Raw genomic sequence first — 21,033 nt, 5'->3', positions numbered from 1 at the left:
GCCCTATGGTGTGGGCCCCTCGTGCCGCCTCCCGACTTGCCCTTCCGCCTACTTAAAGCCTCCGTCGCGAAACCCCCAAGCACCGAGAGCCACGATACGGAAAACCTCACCGAGACGCCGCCGCCGCCAATCCCATCTCGGGGATTCAGGAGATCACCTCCGCACCCTGCCGGAGAGGGGATTCATCTCCCGGAGGACTCTACGCCGCCATGGTCGCCTCCGGAGTGATGTGTGAGTAGTCTACCCCTGGACTATGGGTCCATAGCAGTAGCTAGATGGTTGTCTTCTCCCCATTGTGCTTCATTGTCGGATCTTGTGAGCTGCCTAACATGATCAAGATCATCTATCCGTAATTCTATATGTTGCGTTTGTTGGGATCCGATGAATAGAGAATACTTGTTATGTTGATTATCAAAGTTATGTCTATGTGTTGTTTATGATCTTGCATGCTCTCCGTTATTAGTAGATGCTCTGGCCAAGTTGATGCTAGTAACTCCAAGAGGGAGTATTTATGCTCGATAGTGGGTTCATGTCTCCGTGAATCTGGAGGGGTGACAAGAACCTCTAAGGTTATGGATGTGCTGTTGCCACTAGGGATAAAACATTGGTGCTATGTTCAAGGATGTAGTCACCGATTACATTACGCTCAATACTTAATGCAATTGTCTCGTTGTTAGCAACTTAATACCGGAGGGGGTTCGGATGATAACCCGAAGGTGGACTTTTTAGGCATAGATGCATGTCGGATAGCGGTCTATGTACTTTGTCGTAATGCCCAATTAAATCTCACAGTACTCATCATAATATGTATGTGCATGGTCATGCCCTCTCTATTTGTCAATTGCCTAACCGTAATTTGTTCACCCAACATGCCGTTTATCTTATGGGAGAGACACCTCTAGTGAACTCGTGGACCCCGGTCCAATTCTCTATACTAAAATACAATCTACTCGCAATATCTGTTCTACCGTTTTCTCGCAAACAATCATCATCCACACTATACATCTAATCCTTTGTTACAGCAAGCCGGTGAGATTGACAACCTCACGGTTTCGTTGGGGCAAAGTACTTTGGTTGTGTTGTGCAGGTTCCACGTTGGCGCCGGAATCTCTGGTGTTGCGCCGCACTACATCCCGCCGCCATCAACCTTCAACGTGCTTCTTGGCTCCTACTCGGTTCGATAAACCTTGGTTTCATACCGAGGGAAAACTTGCCGCTGTACGCATCACACCTTCCTCTTGGGGTTCCCAACGGACGCGTGATGTACGCGTATCAAGCTCTTTTTCTGGCGCCGTTGCCGGGGAGATCAAGACACGCTGCAAGGGGAGTCTCCACTTCCCAATCTCTTTACTTTGTTTTTGTCTTGCTTTATTTTATTTACTACTTTGTTTGCTGCACTAAATCAAAATACAAAAAAATTAGTTGCTAGTTTTACTTTATTTGCTATCTTGTTTGCTATATCAAAAACAAAAAAAAAATTAGTTACTTGCATTTACTTTATCTAGTTTGCTTTATTTACTGTTGTTAAAATGAATACTCCTGAAAATACTAAGTTGTGTGACTTCACAACCACAAATAATAATGATTTCTTATGCACACCTATTGCTCCACCTGCTACTACAGCAGAATTCTTTGAAATTAAACCCGCTTTATCGAATCTTGTTATGCGAGAGCAATTTTCTGGTGTTAGTTCTGATGATGCTGCTGCCCATCTCAATAATTTTGTTGAATTGTGTGAAATGCAAAAGTATAAGGATGTATATGGTGATATTATAAAATTAAAATTGTTTCCTTTCTCATTAAGAGGAAGAGCTAAAGATTGGTTGCTATCTCTGCCTAAGAATAGTATTGATTCATGGACTAAATGCAAGGATGCTTTTATTGGTAGATATTATCCCCCTGCTAAAATTATATCTTTGAGGAGTAGCATAATGAATTTTAAACAATTAGATACTGAACATGTTGCTCAAGCTTGGGAAAGAATGAAATCTTTGGTTAAAAAATGCCCAACACATGGACTGACTACTTGGATGATCATCCAAACCTTTTATGCAGGACTGAATTTTTCTTCGCGGAATTTATTGGATTCAGCTGCTGGAGGTACCTTTATGTCCATCACTCTTGGTGAAGCAACAAAGCTTCTTGATAATATGATGATCAATTACTCCGAATGGCACACGTGAAAGAGCTCCACAAGGTAAGAAGGTAAATTCCGTCGAAGAAACCTCTTCCTTGAGTGATAAGATTGATGCTATTATGTCTATGCTTGTGAATGATAGGACTAATGTTGATCCTAATAATGTTCCGTTAGCTTCATTGGTTGCCCAAGAAGAACATGTTGATGTAAACTTCATTAAAAATAATAATTTCAACAACAATGCTTACCGGAACAATTCTAGTAACAACTATAGGCCATATCCTTATAATAATGGCAACGGTTATGCTAATTCTTACAATAATAATAGGAACACACCCCCTGGACTTGAAGCTATGCTTAAAGAATTTATTAGTACACAAACTGCTTTTAACAAATCTGTTGAAGAAAAGCTTGGGAAAATTGATATACTTGCTTCTAAAGTCGATAGTCTTGCCTCTGATGTTGATCTTTTGAAATCGAAAGTTATGCCTAATAGGGATATTGAAAATAAAATTGTTACTACAGCAAATGCCATCCAAGTTAGAATTAATGAGAATATAAGATTAATGGCTGAACTCGCGTGCTAGGTGGGATAGAGAAGAAAATGAAAAACTAGCTAAAGAGAAGAATGTAGCTAAAGTTTGGACTATTACCACCACTAGTAATGCTAATGCTACACATGTTGCTGCACCTCCTACTATTAATAATAAAAGAATTGGTGTTAGCAATGTTTCCACTTCTAATGCAAAGCGCGAGAAACCGCCCTGAAATTGCTAAAACTGCTGAAACTGCCTGTGATAAAACTGCTGAAATTTTTTCCAACCTTGGGGATGATGATCCCATTGCTGTAGATTATAATGGTTTGAATTTTGATGATTGCCACATCTCTGAAGTTATAAAGTTCTTGCAAAAACTTGCTAAAAGTCCTAATGCTAGTGCTATAAATTTGGCTTTCACGCAACATATTACAAATGCTCTCATAAAAGCTAGAGAAGAGAAACTAGAGCGCGAAGCCTCTATTCCTAGAAAGTTAGAGGATGGTTGGGAGCCCATCATTAAGATGAAGGTTAAAGATTTTGATTGTAATGCCTTATGTGATCTTGGTGCAAGTATTTCCGTTATGCCTAAGAAAATTTATAATATGCTTGACTTGCCACCGCTGAAAAATTGTTATTTGGATGTTAATCTTGCTGATCATTCTACAAAGAAACCTTTGGGGAAAGTTGATAATGTTCGCATTACCGTTAACAATAACCTTGTCCCCGTTGATTTTGTTGTCTTGGATATTGAATGCAATGCATCTTGTCCCATTATATTGGGAAGACCTTTTCTTCGAACTGTTGGTGCTACTATTGATATGAAGGAAGGTAATATAAAATATGAATTTCCTCTCAAGAAAGGTATGGAACACTTCCCTAGAAAGAGAATGAAGTTACCTTTTGATTCTATTATTAGAACAAATTATGATGTTGACACTTCGTCTCTTGATAATACTTGATACACACTTTCTGCGCCTAGCTGAAAGGCGTTAAAGAAAAGCGCTTATGGGAGACAACCCATTGTTTTTACCTACAGTACTTTGTTTTTATTTTGTGTCTTGGAAGTTGTTTACTACTGTAGCAACCTCTCCTTATCTTAGTTTTGTGTTTTGTTGTGCCAAGTAAAGTCTTTGATAGAAAAGTTCATACTAGATTTGGATTACTGCACAGTTTCAGATTTCTTTGCTGTCACGAATTCCGACCTGCCTCGCTGTAGGTAGCTCAGAAAAATATGCCAATTTACGTGCGTGATACTCAGATATGTACGCAACTTTCATTCAATTTGGGCATTTTCATTTGAGCAAGTCTGGTGCCATTTTAAAATTCGTCAATATGAACTGTTCTGTTTTGACAGATTCTGCCTTTTATTTCGCATTGCCTCTTTTGCTATGTTGGATGAATTTCTTTGATCCATTAATGTCCAGTAGCTTTATGCAATGTCCAGAAGTGTTAAGAATGATTATGTCACCTCTGAACATGTTAATTTTTATTGTGCACTAACCCTCTAATGAGTTGTTCTAAGTTTGGTGTGGAGGAAGTTTTCAAGGATCAAGAGAGGAGTATGATGCAACATGATCAAGGAGAGTGAAAGCTCTAAGCTTGGGGATGCCCCGGTGGTTTACCCCTGCATATATCAAGAAGACTCAAGCGTCTAAGCTTGGGGATGCCCAAGGCATCCCCTTCTTCATCGACAACATTATCAGGTTCCTCCCCCGAAACTATATTTTTATTCCATCACATCTTATGTGCTTTGCTTGGAGCGTCGGTTTGTTTTTGTTTTTGTTTTGTTTGAATAAAATGGATCCTAGCATTCACTTTATGGGAGAGAGACACGCTCCGCTGTAGCATATGGACAAGTATGTCCTTAGGCTCTACTCATAGTATTCATGGCGAAGTTTCTTCTTCGTTAAATTGTTATATGGTTGGAATTGGAAAATGATACATGTAGTAATTGCTATAAATGTCTTGGATAATGTGATGCTTGGCAATTGTTGTGCTCATGTTTAAGCTCTTGCATCATATGCTTTGCACCCATTAATGAACAAATACATAGAGCATGCTAAAATTTGGTTTGCATATTTGGTCTCTCTAAGGTCTAGATAATTTCTAGTATTGAGTTTGAACAACAAGGAAGACGGTGTAGAGTCTTATAATGTTTACAGTGTGTCTTTTATGTGAGTTTTGCTGCACCGGTTCATCCTTGTGTTTGTTTCAAATAGCCTTGCTAGCCTAAACCTTGTATCGAGAGGGAATACTTCTCATGCATCCAAAATACTTGAGCCAACCACTATGCCATTTGTGTCCACCATACCTACCTACTACATGGTATTTCTCCGCCATTCCAAAGTAAATTGCTTGAGTGCTACCTTTAAAATTCCATCATTCACCTTTGCAATATATAGCTCATGGGACAAATAGCTTAAAAACTATTGTGGTATTGAATATGTACTTATGCACTTTATCTCTTATTAAGTTGCTTGTTGTGCGATAACCATGTTCCTGGGGACGCCATCAACTATTCGTTGTTGAATATCATGTGAGTTGCTATGCATGTCCGTCTTGTCTGAAGTAAGAGAGATCTACCACCTTATGGTTAAGCATGCATATTGTTAGAGAAGAACATTGGGCCGCTAACTAAAGCCATGATCCATGGTGGAAGTTTCAGTTTTGGACAAAATCCTCAATCTCATATGAGAAAATTATTAATTGTTGTTACATGCTTATGTATAAAAGAGGAGTCCATTATCTGTTGTCTATGTTGTCCCGGTATGGATGTCTAAGTTGAGAATAATCAATAGCGAGAAATCCAATGCGAGCTTTCTCCTTAGACCTTTGTACAGGCAGCATAGAGGTACCCCTTTGTGACACTTGGTTAAAACATGTGCATTGTGATGATCCGGTAGTCCAAGCTAATTAGGACAAGGTGCGGGCACTATTAGTATACTATGCATGAGGCTTGCAACTTGTAAGATATAATTTACATGATACATATGCTTTATTACTACCGTTGACAAAATTGTTTCATGTTTTCAAAATCAAAGCTCTAGCACAAATATAGCAATCGATGCTTTTCCTCTATGGAGGACCATTCTTTTACTTTCATTGTTGAGTCAGTTCACCTATTTCTCTCCACCTCAAGAAGCAAACACTTGTGTGAACTGTGCATTGATTCCTACACACTTGCATATTGCACTTATTATATTACTCTATGTTGACGATTATCCATGAGATATACATGTTACAAGTTGAAAGCAACCGCTGAAACTTAATCTTCCTTTGTGTTGCTTCAATACCTTTACTTTGAATTATTACTTTATGAGTTAACTCTTATGCAAGACTTATTGATGCTTGTCTTGAAGTACTATTCATGAAAAGTCTTTGCTATATGATTCACTTGTTTACTCATGTCATATACATTGTTTTGATCGCTGCATTCACTACATATGCTTTACAAATAGTATGATCAAGGTTATGATGGCATGTCACTCCGGAAATTATCTTTGTTATCGTTTTACTCGCTCGGGACGAGCAGTAACTAAGCTTGGGGATGCCGATACGTCTCCAACGTATCGATAATTTCTTATGTTCCATGCCACATTATTGATGTTATCTACATGTTTTATGCACACTTTATGTCATATTCGTGCATTTTCTCGGAACTAACTTATTAACAAGATGCCGAAGTGCCGCTTCGTTGTTTTCGTTGTTTTTGGTTTCAGTAATCCTAGTAACGAAATATTCTCGGAATTGGACGAAATCAACGCCCGGGGTCCTATTTTGCCACGAAGCTTCCAGAAGACCGAAGAGGAGACGAAGTGGGGCCACGAGGCGGCCAAACCCTAGGGCGGCGCGGCCCCTGCCTTGGCCGCGCGGCCCTATGGTGTGGGCCCCTCGTGCCGCCTCCTGACTTGCCCTTCCGCCTACTTAAAACCTCCGTCGCGAAACCCCCAGTACCGAGAGCCACGATACGAAAAACCTTACTGAGACGCCGCCGCCGCCAATCCCATCTCGGGGGATTCAGGAGATCGCCTCCGGCACCCTGCCGGAGAGGGGATTCATCTCCCGGAGGACTCTACGCCGCCATGGTCGCCTCCGGAGTGATGTGTGAGTAGTCTACCCCTGGACTATGGGTCCATAGCAGTAGCTAGATGGTTGTCTTCTCCCCATTGTGCTTCATTGTCGGATCTTGTGAGCTGCCTAACATGATCAAGATCATCTATCCGTAATTCTATATGTTGCGTTTGTTGGGATCCGATGAATAGAGAATACTTGTTATGTTGATTATCAAAGTTATGTCTATGTGTTGTTTATGATCTTGCATGCTCTCCGTTATTAGTAGATGCTCCGGCCAAGTTGATGCTAGTAACTCCAAGAGGGAGTATTTATGCTCGATAGTGGGTTCATGTCTCCGTGAAACCGGAGGGGTGACAAGAACCTCTAAGGTTATGGATGTGTTGTTGCCACTAGGGATAAAACATTGGTGCTATGTTCAAGGATGTAGTCACCGATTACATTACGCGCAATAGTTAATGCAATTGTCTGTTGTTAGCAACTTAATACTCGGAGGGGTTCGGATGATAACCCGAAGGTGGACTTTTTAGGCATAGATGCATGCTGGATAGCGGTCTATGTACTTTGTCGTAATGCCCAATTAAATCTCACAGTACTCATCATAATATGTATGTGCATGGTCATGCCCTCTCTATTTGTCAATTGCCCAACTGTAATTTGTTCACCCAACATGTTGTTTATCTTATGGGAGAGACACCTCTAGTGAACTGTGGACCCCGGTCCAATTCTCTATACTAAAATACAATCTACTGCAATACTTGTTCTACTGTTTTCTCGCAAACAATCATCATCCACACTATACATCTAATCCTTTGTTACAGCAAGCCGGTGAGATTGACAACCTCACTCGTTTCGTTGGGGCAAAGTACTTTGGTTGTGTTGTGCAGGTTCCACGTTGGCACCGGAATCTCCGGTGTTGCGCCGCACTACATCCCGCCGCCATCAACCTTCAACGTGCTTCTTGGCTCCTACTGGTTCGATAAACCTTGGTTTCATACTGAGGGAAAACTTGCCGCTGTACGCATCACACCTTCCTCTTGGGGTTCCCAACGGACGCGTGCTGTACGCGTATCACACCCCTCCAAACGTGATGTACCTTCTTGCAAAGGAAGGGAACACGGGAATACATCTTCGTCTCCGCGTGCCTCGGTTATTTCTATACCCGAGCTTACTTTCCTTGTGATAGCCATCGTGCTTGAAGTACATATATCTTGCTATCACTTGTGCTACATATATCTTGTGCCTATCTTGCTTAGCTTTAGTTGTTGTTGTTGCACTTAATTGAGCCTAGCATATTTAGGAGTTGTGCTTGTAAAATAAACGTTAGTTTAATTCCGCATTCTTACAAGCCAAATCCGTAAGAGTTTTTAAAACGAATATTCAAACCCCTCTAGGCGACATCTCGTCCTTTCAGTACGTGTTCCCGCACACACGACAAGACTTGACTGAGCACTAACTTAATTCTTAGCTAGACGAGATCTAACAAATCCGTAATACGTATATCATTGGATTAACCGTTGATTAAACATCAAGTTTAAACGATCAAAATATGTCATGCACTTCCAATCACACACATACGTGGAAGAACATTGAACACTGGGTTTACTTGACGAAAAGCCATACCGAATCGGTACGGGAGTTCCAGGGATAGAGGCGATCGGGAGGCAGCCAAGCCAAACCCATCTAGGGTTTCCTTACCCCTCGTTGGTGACGCGGATAGTCCGCTCGACCTTCAGTGGGCTTGGAGGTGTGACGGGCCACGGACCCTCGCCAGTGGGAGGGTTCTCCTTTTTTGTTTAGGTTATTTTCTGTGTCTTTTTCGGGATGGTGAGGCGGATGCTACATCCTGTGATCAGAATAAGGTCATCCCCACCCTATGTTCGCTCCGATGGTGCGTCTAGCGTCGATGGAGGGCGCGTAAATTCATGTAGCCAGAGGATTTCCTGTGATCTAGTCGATTTTTATGCTCGCTGGTGTGTTTTCACGTCAGCCTCTTCCGATCTACGGTTGGTGCGTAGGTTCTTCGGGGCCTTGGTACAACGACTTATAGTTTGTCTACTATAACAAACTCTACTATGATATTTTTTCCGGGCTCCGATGATGGAGGTGCGCTTCGAGTTGTGCTAGTGTTTGTATTCATCTTTAGGTGGTCCAAAGATATATTTATAATTTTTGGAACTGTTTGTACTGCATTATTAATGGGGTGGAGTTTCTTAATTTATTTTTATTTCTTAATCAGCACTATGAACTACTCCCTTTGTTCATGTTTAATCGACGTTACCTAAGCTATTCCATGTGCACCACTCACGTCGATTTATTCCGAACGGAGGGAGTGCTACTGTACCGCACCGGTCCATGGACCCAGTGCACCTAGTGTCCTAGTGTTTCCCACCTCCAACCCCACGCGCGCACACGCCTACCTCGTCAGCGGCTACCTCTTCCTCTGAGCTCTGGCGGATCATTCCTCACTTCGACCGATTCGGCACAGCCGTACCAACCAGAAGCAGCTGCCCTGTTCGTCCGTTCGGGGGCGAGGCGGCGGCGGGATACGAGGCACGCAGACTCTCTTCTCCTCCTTGCATTAGTCTCCTATCGGTCGAGCATCTTTCTGGAGTTCCTTCAATCAAGAACCGGAAGCAGGTCAGCACTCAGCAGGTCAGGTTTTAATCTGGAGATTTCATTTCGCTTGTCTGTCCATTATTCGTTGCGTGTTCTCGTGATGGACACTCTCGATTCTCGCTCGTAGTGCCATCGACTCGACTAGCCTCGACGATCCAATCTAGTTTCTTCTTGAACAGGCCTGGCGGTGGCGTTACAGTTTTTCTTCCATTTCATTGCTTGTGAGGATTTTTTTTCTTTTTCATCATGATGGTAATGTCCGGATGTCGATCTGTTTAATCGGGTCTCATTTCGTTGATCACGGGGAGGCATCTGTTTGATCTTTAATCTGTACTATAGTACTAATTAGTGTTGATTAAACATTGAGATAATACATATGGTGTCAAGTCAACTACGCTAAGCTCGCAACTAGCACACGCATCTCGCTGATATAGATTAATTAGTAATATCTACTCCTGATATAGATTAGTAATATATGTGCCTGCCTTCAATTGCAGCATCTGTGCTTCTAAATGGCCGAAGAGGTGGTCAAAGAGGTTAACACTTCAACCCCTGCACAAGCTGAGTCCAAGAGAGATATTTTCCCGGTAAACATTACTGGAATTATACATGGCAACAGTATTCCACCCTATCTTAGGAGGAAGGAGAAGCCAGATCCACATTACCGCAGAGCATCCACTGGCTCTTGCCATGACACCTGCAAATTTGGTACCCATCATTCCTCTGAAACTAAGAAAGACGGGCCTTCTCGTCCCTGGCGTCAGGACCGCGCCAATGCGAGGCACGGAAAACAAGACCAGGCTGAACTCGTACCACCAGGAGGCAAATCAGGAAAGAAGGACCCGGGGCCGAAGATTGTTTCACATGTAAACAAGGGCAGTGGCTCTGTTAAGCCTGGTTTTACCAAGCAAAAGCCACCACTGAAAGTAGTACCTGGTCATTCTGAAAGCTCTCCGTGTATAGAACTGCCGGATGAAGTATCTGAAGACAAGTGCCTGATCATGTCATTCGATGATCGGTCAAACTGCGGAGATGAAGAATTGTCAGAGGGTGCTGTAAGCATTGATCTGGAAATGCCATTGGCCATTCAGGACAATGACGAGTCTGACGATCATGTTATGGACTCCACGCTACCCTCCGAGGATGTACGCAAAGCTATGGAACAGTCACTTGTGGATCATGTGTCCGGTCATTCGGCAATTGAATGTGTAAGTTGTGTAAGTTCAGAGAAGAGGAGTGATCAGACTGTGATGGCACCAGAGAAGCACAAAAAAAAAGAGCATGAGACTAAACCAGAGAGTTTCTCTCGGGGATCTGTAAAACCAAAGACGAAAGCAACATCGACTGCAACTAGAAACACGGTGTCCAGCCACAAAACCGGAGTAAAGTCACAGCAGAAGGTTGCAGGCACATCAGTTGAAAGCTCTGACAGACCAAGGACAATAGCGAAAAGGGCAGATGTTAGTGCTACTAGCAAGTTCAATGGGGATAAGAAACCGCAGTTGATTGTGGCATCAACTTCTCTGAAATTGAAGGAAATCAAAGCACCATCACCAGCTAGTGCGACAGATTCCAAATCTACTAGGTTCTCAAAGCTGAAGGCTTTAGCAACCAAAATTGCTCCAGCCCCATCACCTACTTCAGGAAAACAGACAGGTAGAAAGATGGCAGAGGAGAATGTTGCAAGGAAAGATTCTCTACTTGGCCAAAAAAAGGGAGAGGAGAAGGTTACAATATTGAGTCCACTGAAGCTGTCTCGTTCTATAAACATGTCAGCCAAGTCTCTTTTAAGCCCAAGGATTAGAGCAGCCAAGAAAACAACTTCTGCTTCCCCAATGAAGAGTAAGAAGGTTTATGGGATAGAAAGTTCTTCTGTTCACAAGGAGAAAATAGTGAAGACAACTTCGCCAAAAATACGAAAACCAGATGTTAACAACAAAGAGAGGAAATCTCACAAAGGTACATTTTATCTGTACCTTACAAATCTTGAAAATGATGATTGCAGCACAGGTTACGAAATTCCTCATAGTACTATAGGATTGACGTCACAATTAATAATGCTAATAAACAGTCCATAATTCAACTTGCATGATTATACTGTCTTTCACCAAAGAATTCTTTTTCAAAATATTTCAGAAAAGGCTGTTGTTGTGAAAACTGAAGGTGCAGGAAGGCCAATGCCATCATCCACATCCTCAACCTCAAGCACCCTGAGGCAGTTACCTCGCAAGCTAACGTTTCGCCGAGCCAAGGTGCTAACTAAACTTGCTAGCAGCTCTGACAGCAATAGTCCCAGACGAGTCCGGTTCAGGCCCGCAAAGGCTACTGATGATAGAAACATAAGCAAAGATCCCACCAGAGGAAGGGTCACCAGGAAGAGGGGCGCTGTAGCTTCTGTTGCATCTAGAGATTCAGGCGCTTCACGAGCTGAAGTCATTGTCCTGAGGCATCAGGACACCAATGAGAAGAAGAGAGAGCAGCGATCCTTAAACAAGGTTATCAAGGAGACGGCAAACAGGCTCGTCGAGGCAAGGAAGAGCAAGGTGAAGGCACTTGTAGGTGCGTTCGAGACCGTGATCTCCCTTCAGGAAAAGCAAGGCCGGTCCAGCTCCGTGAGCGTTTCCTGACCTGAAGCGTGCCATCGTTTACGAACCTGTGAAATTTGTGCAAGTGTGGGGAGTCTCTGAAGTACTCGTGTTAGAGGTTTTCTATAGGAAGTTGATGTGTCCTACTCTGCTTTGTGTTACAGATTTGAAGTTTTTACCAAATAAGAATAAATTACGGTGGTGATGAACTTAACGAAACTTTGTCTCAGTTTTCCAAAACAAAACAAAAAATACTCCTTCCGCTTGTATAAAATGCAAGGCCACTTACTTTTGTCTTAAGTCGAACCCATTTAAATTTGACCAAACTGTAGGAAAATATATCAAAATCTACAATACCAAATCGATATTACCAAATCTTTTATGAGATATGCTTTCAGAACATACTCTTTGGTATTGAATTGATCTGTTATGCAAGGTGTCAATTCTGCACGAAAAAACCCACAGAGAGGTCGATATCGTGTGACACAGCCAGGTGATCCACAACCTTCTGGTTGTCTTTATAGGTGGTTCGAATCGGTGGTCACACATCTTTGCACTGCTGTCACATTTGGTCTAGGAATTTTCCCTGTTGCTTCACATTTTTCTGGACGTTTTAGGACCATGCATGTAGCCTTCAGGATTATCCGACAAATTCAGACATTGTGAAGGAAGATGGTCTTAGAATTCTGCAAGAAGTTGGACACCAAGACAAAAACTGTGATGTTCGGCCAGTATAGCTTCTGAATGAAGCTGCTGAAGCAGTTCAGGCACAGATTATTCAGAGAGAACATCTTTTTTCTTCATGTGTATATATGTTTTGTGATGACACTGAAAGTGATTAGACCAAGTTTGCTCGGCCAGATCATCTGGGCAAAATTTTGTACAGAAGGAAAGAAAGAGTACAAACTGTTTGGGTCAGAAGCTATGCAACATTGCTATTTGTAGTTTTCGGAGACCATTTCCACAAGCTTGTCGTGAAGAGCAGCGTTTGTCGACAGGATACCGCCCGTGGGGTAGATGATTCTACGCCCGGTTCTTTCAGCTGCAAAATCCAATGGCTTCCCGCTCCAGTCACAGGTCTGTCAGTTTAATCAAGTTACAGGCTCAGTGTGTTTACAATAATTTTAAATATCAATAGAGCAATTAATTGGACATCTCCTGTATCCCTTGGCTTAGCAAACAGGCGTACCTGACCTCCGGCTTCCTCAACACAAATTACCCCAACAGCGTGATCCCAAGTCTATGTCAACAGATGGAATAGAAGGATCAGTACAACTGCAAAAACCTGTCATTGCAGCACAAAAGGTAATTCAAGCAAGGGGTGACCTTGAGCAGTTTTGCCGCCCGTGCTAGGAGGATGAAAACTGACATTCTCCCACAAGCTACCATGAGGTACTTGGACAAGCTAAAAAAAACAGCAATAATAGGAGTTACAATGGCGTAGATTCACTTTGAACTGGTTAGAAGAAGAATGCAACAAACCTGCCACCGCAGGAATTTTGGAGAAGAATCTTGTTCTCATCTCTGGGTTCAGATTCATCCATTGTGGAATCGAAGTGGGCAGACAAGGGCATCATATCCCATGTGTGGCTATCGACGATGCAGAAGCGTGCCATGTGCAGAACTGAACATGGATCAACAGAGCATCTCGTCCAAGCATCTAGCGGTGTTGTGAACTGGCCAATCCCAGCAGACAGGGGCCTAGACCAGGTGCCACAACCTACATGGGACACCATAAGCATGCCATCGCCATGGCAGGCCGCGGCGCTTTCGTCTTCCTTGTTGACTATGGTAGTAGCATTGCTCCAATTTGGACATCCCATCACTCCTACTGCTAGCTTACCATCCACCACTAGAGCCAAACCCACCTAAGAACCAAGTCCAAAAAAAAAAAGCTTCATATAAATTACCCGCAAAAAAAGTTTCATATAAATCGGAAGGACTTGACAAAAAAGCTTCATATAAGAGATGTGCATACAATGGATACAAAGAGAGACATACCACATACAGCGTATCGTTTCCTTTCAAGAAACCCTTGGTACCATCAATAGGGTCAAGTATCTACAAAAACCATCATCAAGTCTGCAACCAAGATGTATGGTAAACCAAACTTCCACATGTATATCTTACCCAGTAAGTAGCAGGCTTTGAATCAAAAGAGACAGCTTCCCTGCCACCTCTGTCAATGGCTCTCAACACATCATCATGAGTCAAAGTTGAACCGTTGTTACTCACATTTCTCGCGACAAAGCTTGAGATCGAATCGACGATTCCAGCATCGGCATCGGGCGACCGCAGAAACGTCGAGTCCTCTTCGGCCACCAGAGGTATCGATGGAAACAGTTGCTGCAGCTCTTCCGGTAGCGCCATGGTAGTTAAGGTGGCCTCGATCAGACAGATGTGCGAACGAAGTGCATATCATTACTGATTAGCTGAACTGAGGAGTGAGGAAGCGAAGTGTGTGAATTACCGAAGCTAATGAGTGCCTGAACTCCGAAATCCGCAGTCGTCACGTGGGTTTGGTCATTCTTCTCGACGACCCTCCTCTTGTCTCTGTCGTTTGAAAGTAGCGTTTCCTTCACCTGTCAAGGCAATCGATTTCTTCTTCAGGGTTGGTCAAATCCAGAGGAGAGGGGAGGAGGAGTTGATGAACTCACGTCCACGCAGAGGCGGCAGGCGCGCTCGACGGAGGCCATGGCCGCGGCGAGCTCGCGGTGGTGTGGGGCGTGGCTCGGCGGGAAGGGTAGCGCGCACGCCTCGTGTACCGCCGCAGCCGCTGCTCTTACGGAGAGGCGGGAGGGAGGATGCATCGGCGGGGCGATCAGGCTGCGCCGCTGCCCGAGGAGGAGGCGGTGCCGCGGTAGCGAGAGGTGGAGGAGCGGCATGTGTGTGTGGCGGGAGCGCACGCAAAACGGCGGATTCTTTTGCAGAAAATACGTGTTCCTATGGATCGCAAATATACGCTACAGGATAGGCCTTCAGGGACGCACGAGCTTCCGATAAAATTATAGCTTTCGGAAGTTCCATTCTTAGCAAATTTCAGGGCGTCACTTCCAACAAGATTCTTACTGTCACTTTCAACAATCTCTCCGAGATTCCACCCAGCTTTTCGACAACAAAATCATAAGAGTGCAAAAAAACGGCGGATTATTTTGCAGAAAATAAGTATTCCTATGGACTGCAAATGCACTAGTAAAAGAAAATTTTATTGCTTCATCATATTTTAAAAGGAAAATCAGGGTGGCTTTTCCCGCTTCCATTATACCAGAATAATGAAGCTTTTTTTTTAGATCAAAGGGATCGTGTCCCCGATTTCATTAGCGAAATCAGCATTCTACATTGTTCAGCCTTACAAACATAGCAGGAAAAAGATACTTGCAGGCGCCGCACGCGGCCCCTCTCGTGCGGCGGTACCGATCGTAACCTTATCCATCATCTCTTCCCCACACGGGCTCTCCTGGCCACGAAAAATTCCATCTCTCTTCCCAGGCCGACATGGGAAACAGCGCGCGAGGTCGCCGCCGCCGAGCACCGCCGCGGGGATGCCGCCACCGCCTCCGTGAACTGCCGCGGGGATGCCGCCACCGCCGTGAACCGCCGCGCGGAGGTGCCAGGCCGGATGGTGGAGAACGCCTGGCCGAGCTCCGCCGCAGGGAGTCGCCACGGCCGGGGAGGTGCAGGAACGCCCCGTCGAGCACCGCTGCGGGGAGGCGCCGCGCCCGGGAGGGTCGAGAGGAGGAGGCCGCCGCCTCCGAGCACCGCCGCCGGGGAGGTGGAGGAACAGAGCATGCCGCGGGAGGTGAAATGATGAAGGTTTTGCGAATCTCTCGTCAACGGTTTTCAGCGCCTTGTCGTCGCCATGAGTCTGGTCTGTTATCTGGTGCATCGTCGTCGTCAAGCCGGTTAGTCGGAGCCTCGGAGGTGATGGGGAGGAAGCAGGAGTCGACCAGGTGCACGGCGAGGGGGCGATAGTGGTTACTCCAAATTAACCGGGCAATTGCTCATAACTAATCTGGCAGTTACTCATACGGAGAAGTACTAGTAGTAGTAGCTAATCTGGCAATTACTTCCGTAATTTAATCTGGAAATTACTCCCGTAATATAATCTGGTAATTACTAAAAAATTAATCTGGCAATTACTCCCGTAATTTAATCTGGTAATTACTTCTAATAATTTAATCTGTCAATTACTCCTCTTAACCTGGCGATTACTCTGTTTATAGGTCCTTTAATGTGGCAATTATCAGAGCAGCAAATGACAGGCAAAACGTACTCCCTCCGTCCTAGTTTGTAAGTCACAATTTTTGAATATCTTGGCCCAAGGTACTAGCTGATTGGGTCTCATTTTCTCTCTCTCATTGGTGCATGCAGCCCCTTTGTCTCTCTCATTGGTGCATGCATTCTCTTTCTCTCCCTCATTGGTGCATGCAACCCCCTTCTCTCCCTCATTAAATAAAATTATGCCTTAGAGATGGGGGTTATGGGACAAATAGTTTGTGGGAATATGACTTACACTATAGGACGGAGGGAGTACTAGTAGTAGAAAGCTTTTGTCTTAAAAGAAGAGGTAACGGGAAGTTGATCGATGGGATCTCTCACTTTTGGCTTTTTTTTTTTTTTTTGAGCAAAATCTCTCACTTTTGGCTAACAAGCCCACCAACGTGCTTGTTTACATGGGCCGACGAACGAGACACACAGCTTCGCGCGGGTCTAGAGCCGCCGCACGGAATCGCTACAATGCGGCGCCGCTATGTAGTCTTTTCCAACATAGCAACGCAACATATCAAACATAATTTTTCACTGGGGAGTCTTTCCCTTCCTAATCGCTAAACTGGAAACGAAACCACAAGGAGCAGCTGGCGAAAACGAAGAAAAGAAGCAGAGAACCTAACATAAGAGAACCATCAGCTAGTCTACTCCTTCTTTCACTTCAAACACAAGATAGATTTCACCCTTGCTGTTCAGACCCAAAGCCATCAGAAGATATATCCCTCTACAGCTTCTTCCTCCGTTTTTTCCTTTTATTTCTTCACTGCTCTAGTCCCGGGATCCAAGGCACCCAACATCTTCTTGCTCCAAGCACATCCTTCGCGACTTTCTCCAGTAGCTTAGCACAGAAAACCAACCGGTCCTTAACATCCTCCTCCACCTGCAAAGAACTCTAATAGTGAATATAATAGCAAATTTTGAAAATCATTGCACAAGGTTCATCATGCCATTTTTTTTAATTTCCAAATACTCCATAGGACAGAGGCAATCCCTACAGCAAGCATTTCTCCCCCCCCCCCCCTCCCCAAAAAAAACCTTTTAACCAGGTTGAAATGCAATGGTCAGCTGATTCAAATTGGAAAGTTAAACCAAATGTACACGTGACCACATTCCAAATGTAACTAGCTAAAGGGAAGCAGAAAAGGAGATGTGTGATATACTAATTGCATCCACAGAAAGACACGGTTTCTCACACTTCCCCCCTATATGTATAAGAACATCTCTTGTTAAAATGCTTCCTTTAAGCACTAGCCGCAAAAAGGTTTTTTATTCTGAGTGGTATCTTGACTTTCCACATAAATTTGTAAGGGACCACACCATTGAATTGCATTACTGAATAAAAAGATTTAACTGAAAAAGAGCCTGAATTTGTTAACTTCCATATTAACTTATCAGGTTCATCTTTCAGAGCCACACTTTCTAGCAATTTTTTTAATGCATCCCATTGCTCTTTAAGCACCCCAACCATTGCTCTTCTAAATCGAAGCCCATTGACTCCTTTGTCAAAAACATCTTGAACTGTTACATTCTTGTTTGTGGAAACAGAGAAAAGTCTAGGAAAACTCTTGGCTAGGCAAGATGTGCCTATCCAGTGATCTTCCCAGAAACTTGTCCTCCTTCCATCAGCAACATGCACCCGACAACATTTCCAGAAAAGATGTCTTATCTCCATTAAACCATGCCAGAAATGGGAGTCACCATTCTTCGCCACAGCCTGACAGAGGGTTTGTTTTTGGGCCGGAGATACTTTTTTTAAGAATTTTTTGCCACATTCCATCTTCATTGAAAAGTTTCCATAACCATTTAGAAAGTAAAGCAATATTCATTATTTCCAGGTCGAAAATCCCTAAACCCCCTTGATCTTTTGGCATACATACTGTCTGCCAATTCACCAAGTGATATTTTTTCTTGTCTTCATTATCATCCCAAAGTAAACCATTCCCGATTCTGTCCATTTTTTATTTTGTACCTTTGGGTATTATATAGAAGGAGAGCATGTACAAAGGGACACTGTATAATGAACAGTTTACCAAAATTACTCTTCCTCCCATTACCAGCATTTCCCTTGCCACGGTCCCAACTTATTTCTCATCTTCCCTTCAGTAGGGTCCCAATCTGAAATTTTCGATCTTTCTTGTTAATGGGCACACCCAGATTTTTCTTAGGTAGTAAGCCAGATTTACAAGTGAAGATTCTTTAAAACTAATCTCTCTCTCTCTCTCTCTCTCTCTCTCTCTCTCTCTCTCTGAAGCCTCTCCTAAACAATAAATGTCACTCTTTGGAAATTTATTTTTAGACCTAACATTTCTCCAAACAAACACAAGATGACCTTCAGGTTTCTAGCCTGTTCTAGATCATCTTCAAGAAGGATAATAGTGTCATATGCATACTGTAGAATTGATACTCCTTCTATTAGATCTATAGCTAGCCCAGTTAACAAACTACTCTCTATTGCCCTTTTTATAAAAACTACCAATATGTCAACAACAATGTCAAAGAGAAATGGGGAAAGGGGGTCCCCTTGCCTCAACCCTTGATGTGTTGAGAAATATGGCCCAATTTTCCATTATAATTGATCCCCACTTTGCCATTGGTTATAGTTTTCATGACTAGATCCATCAATTGAGTTGGGAACCCTTTTACCTCCATAGATTGATATAGGAAAGGCCATTTGACTTTATCAAAATATTTCTCAAAATCAATCTTGAAGAGGACCTCTGACTTTTTTGTGCACATCATTTAACACCTCATGTAGAACACTCACCCCTTACATTATGTATCTACCTTTAATGAAAGCTTTTTGATTTAACATGATAATTTTCCACATTACTTGAATAAGTCTTATGAAAGTTTGTTATAATTTTCCAGGGTTTTATAGAAGTCAGTGATGTATCCCTTAGATTTTCCTGACCATCTATTACCCCCTCATCCTGATGTAAACTGATAATCAAGGTTTTCCTCCTTCTACCATTTTCTTTGGACTGATAATATCTACTATTATTATCCCCTTTAAGTATTTTTTTCTTTCAATCTCTGTATCCATTTAATTTCTTCTTCCTTAATAATGTTCCTCAATTGGTCCTGAATTACATTTTTGGTAACTCTATGTTCCTGTGTAAGACCATAGAGTTCCCCTTTCTTATCAATTTCATCCAACCGACAAGCAATGTTTTTTCCTTTTTTTCCTATATTCCCCTTCTATATTTAAATTCCAGACTTTCAAAGTTTTCCTCATGCATTCAAGTATTTTTCACCATCGATCTATTTTCCTCTCCCCATGATATATTTTATTCCATACCCCACACACAACATCTTTCAAGTCAGTCCTCAGGAGCCAACAATTTTCAAATCTGAAAATTGGTGGTATTCGGGGACGGGCTCCTAATTTTTTGATTAGTATAGGGGTATGATCAGAAAGTTCACTAGGTAGAGTTGATGCACATACCAATGGAAAGTATTAATCCCATGATGGTGATACCAGAACTCTATCCAATAATTCATAGTTAGGATTTCCATGATTATTACACCAGGTAAATTTCATACTAGTAAGAGAAATTTCCATGAGCCCTCCTTGTTCAATAACAACATTCAATAAAGGACTCCATCTATTGTATCCTCCTGGTTTGTTTTTCTCACTTTCTTTCCTAGTCATGTTAAAATCCCCAGTTATTAGTATCGGATATGAGGACCCCCTAATGACATTTACCAATTCAATCAAGAAATTGGCTTTACATCTTGTTGGGCATCTCCATACACCATCACCAAGTTCCATGTGAAACTGTCTTCCTTACTAGCAATGATAAATGTAACAAAGTAGACTCCCATTTGTTTATCAATAACATCATAGGTTTCTTTATTGACCCCCAAAAGGATACCACCATATCTCCCCCTAGCAGGAATACCATCCCAGTGGAAATCATATCCACCACTTATTTCCTTAAGGAAATTAGCAGGATAGTCTTGCCTCACTTTTTCTTGTATCCCCAAAACATTTAATTTGAAATATTTGATACTCCGTCTAATATAAATTTTCTTGCTTTCCTCTCCAGTCCCCCTACTATTCCAAGTGAATCCACTAATAATTTTGTTATTTTCAATTTTTTTATTTCTTACACCCCACAAGAGTTTTGACAGGAGTACTACAATGTATCTCCTGCAAATTCTTCCTCTTTTTTTCCAACTCTATTTTTTCAAAGAAAATTGTGCAATCCTATTGTCTACAAAATTCTCACAATCCTCTTTTGCCAAATTGAGTATATCCATTAGTGCTTGGTCAACAACATCTTGCTGGTTGTCCATCACCAATGGGTTCTCATGGCTATCATCTGCCTATTTTCTATTTAAAAAATATTTTTCACTAGCTTGTTCTTGCCCTCTTATCAAAACCAGATTATTATCAATCAATCCAAAGAGGTTCCCAACTCAATCCCGACCTTACTAGCAATATCAAGAATACAGTGAGATTTTCTTGCAATGGTGGGTAAAGATGTTCCTTCTGATGAATGAAGATTGTTCATCATTGCCCTATTTTTTTTTGCTCTATCCATACTTGGAATATCACTTATAGGATCCAGCATGTTACTGAATCTGTTTCCATTAGCTTCCCAGCTTGGTCATTGAGGATTTTGGTGTTGATGCTTAGAGAAGAATCAAATTCTACAGCTATGTCATCTTCATCCCCAGAGAAATCAACCTTGTCTGCTCTATCCAGTCCCTCAGATGGGTCTCTCATGTATAAGTCAAATCCCCCTCATTGTCTCCAGTTTCCTCCACATTCCTAGCCGCCACTACTGTCTTTTTTCCTCCATCATTT

General features: G+C 42.6%; 2 protein-coding genes across 2 annotated transcripts; one reads left to right on the top strand and one right to left on the bottom strand.

The window, feature by feature from the left end:
* The first annotated feature begins 9,878 nt into the window (after positions 1 to 9,878).
* Positions 9,879 to 11,993, top strand: LOC124655953 (flocculation protein FLO11-like). Its single transcript, XM_047194776.1, has 3 exons — positions 9,879 to 10,481; positions 10,533 to 11,325; positions 11,503 to 11,993. Exons 1-3 carry the CDS (start codon positions 9,879 to 9,881, stop codon positions 11,991 to 11,993), a joined length of 1,887 nt encoding a protein of 628 aa, XP_047050732.1.
* A 735-nt stretch (positions 11,994 to 12,728) lies between these two features.
* LOC124653878 (putative PAP-specific phosphatase, mitochondrial) lies at positions 12,729 to 14,840 on the bottom strand. Its single transcript, XM_047192938.1, has 8 exons — positions 14,609 to 14,840; positions 14,422 to 14,533; positions 14,082 to 14,305; positions 13,953 to 14,012; positions 13,434 to 13,819; positions 13,278 to 13,356; positions 13,141 to 13,191; positions 12,729 to 13,030 (listed from the first exon to the last, which is right to left on the bottom strand). Exons 1-8 carry the CDS (start codon positions 14,834 to 14,836, stop codon positions 12,887 to 12,889), a joined length of 1,284 nt encoding a protein of 427 aa, XP_047048894.1. The 5' UTR covers positions 14,837 to 14,840; the 3' UTR covers positions 12,729 to 12,886.
* Positions 14,841 to 21,033: the final 6,193 nt, after the last annotated feature.

The sequence above is a fragment of the Lolium rigidum genome, chromosome 5 (assembly GCF_022539505.1).
Source record: "Lolium rigidum isolate FL_2022 chromosome 5, APGP_CSIRO_Lrig_0.1, whole genome shotgun sequence".
NCBI lineage: Eukaryota > Viridiplantae > Streptophyta > Magnoliopsida > Poales > Poaceae > Lolium > Lolium rigidum.
The sequence above is the reverse complement of the archived record's forward strand: the minus strand, read 5'-3'. Positions and strand labels throughout refer to the sequence as shown.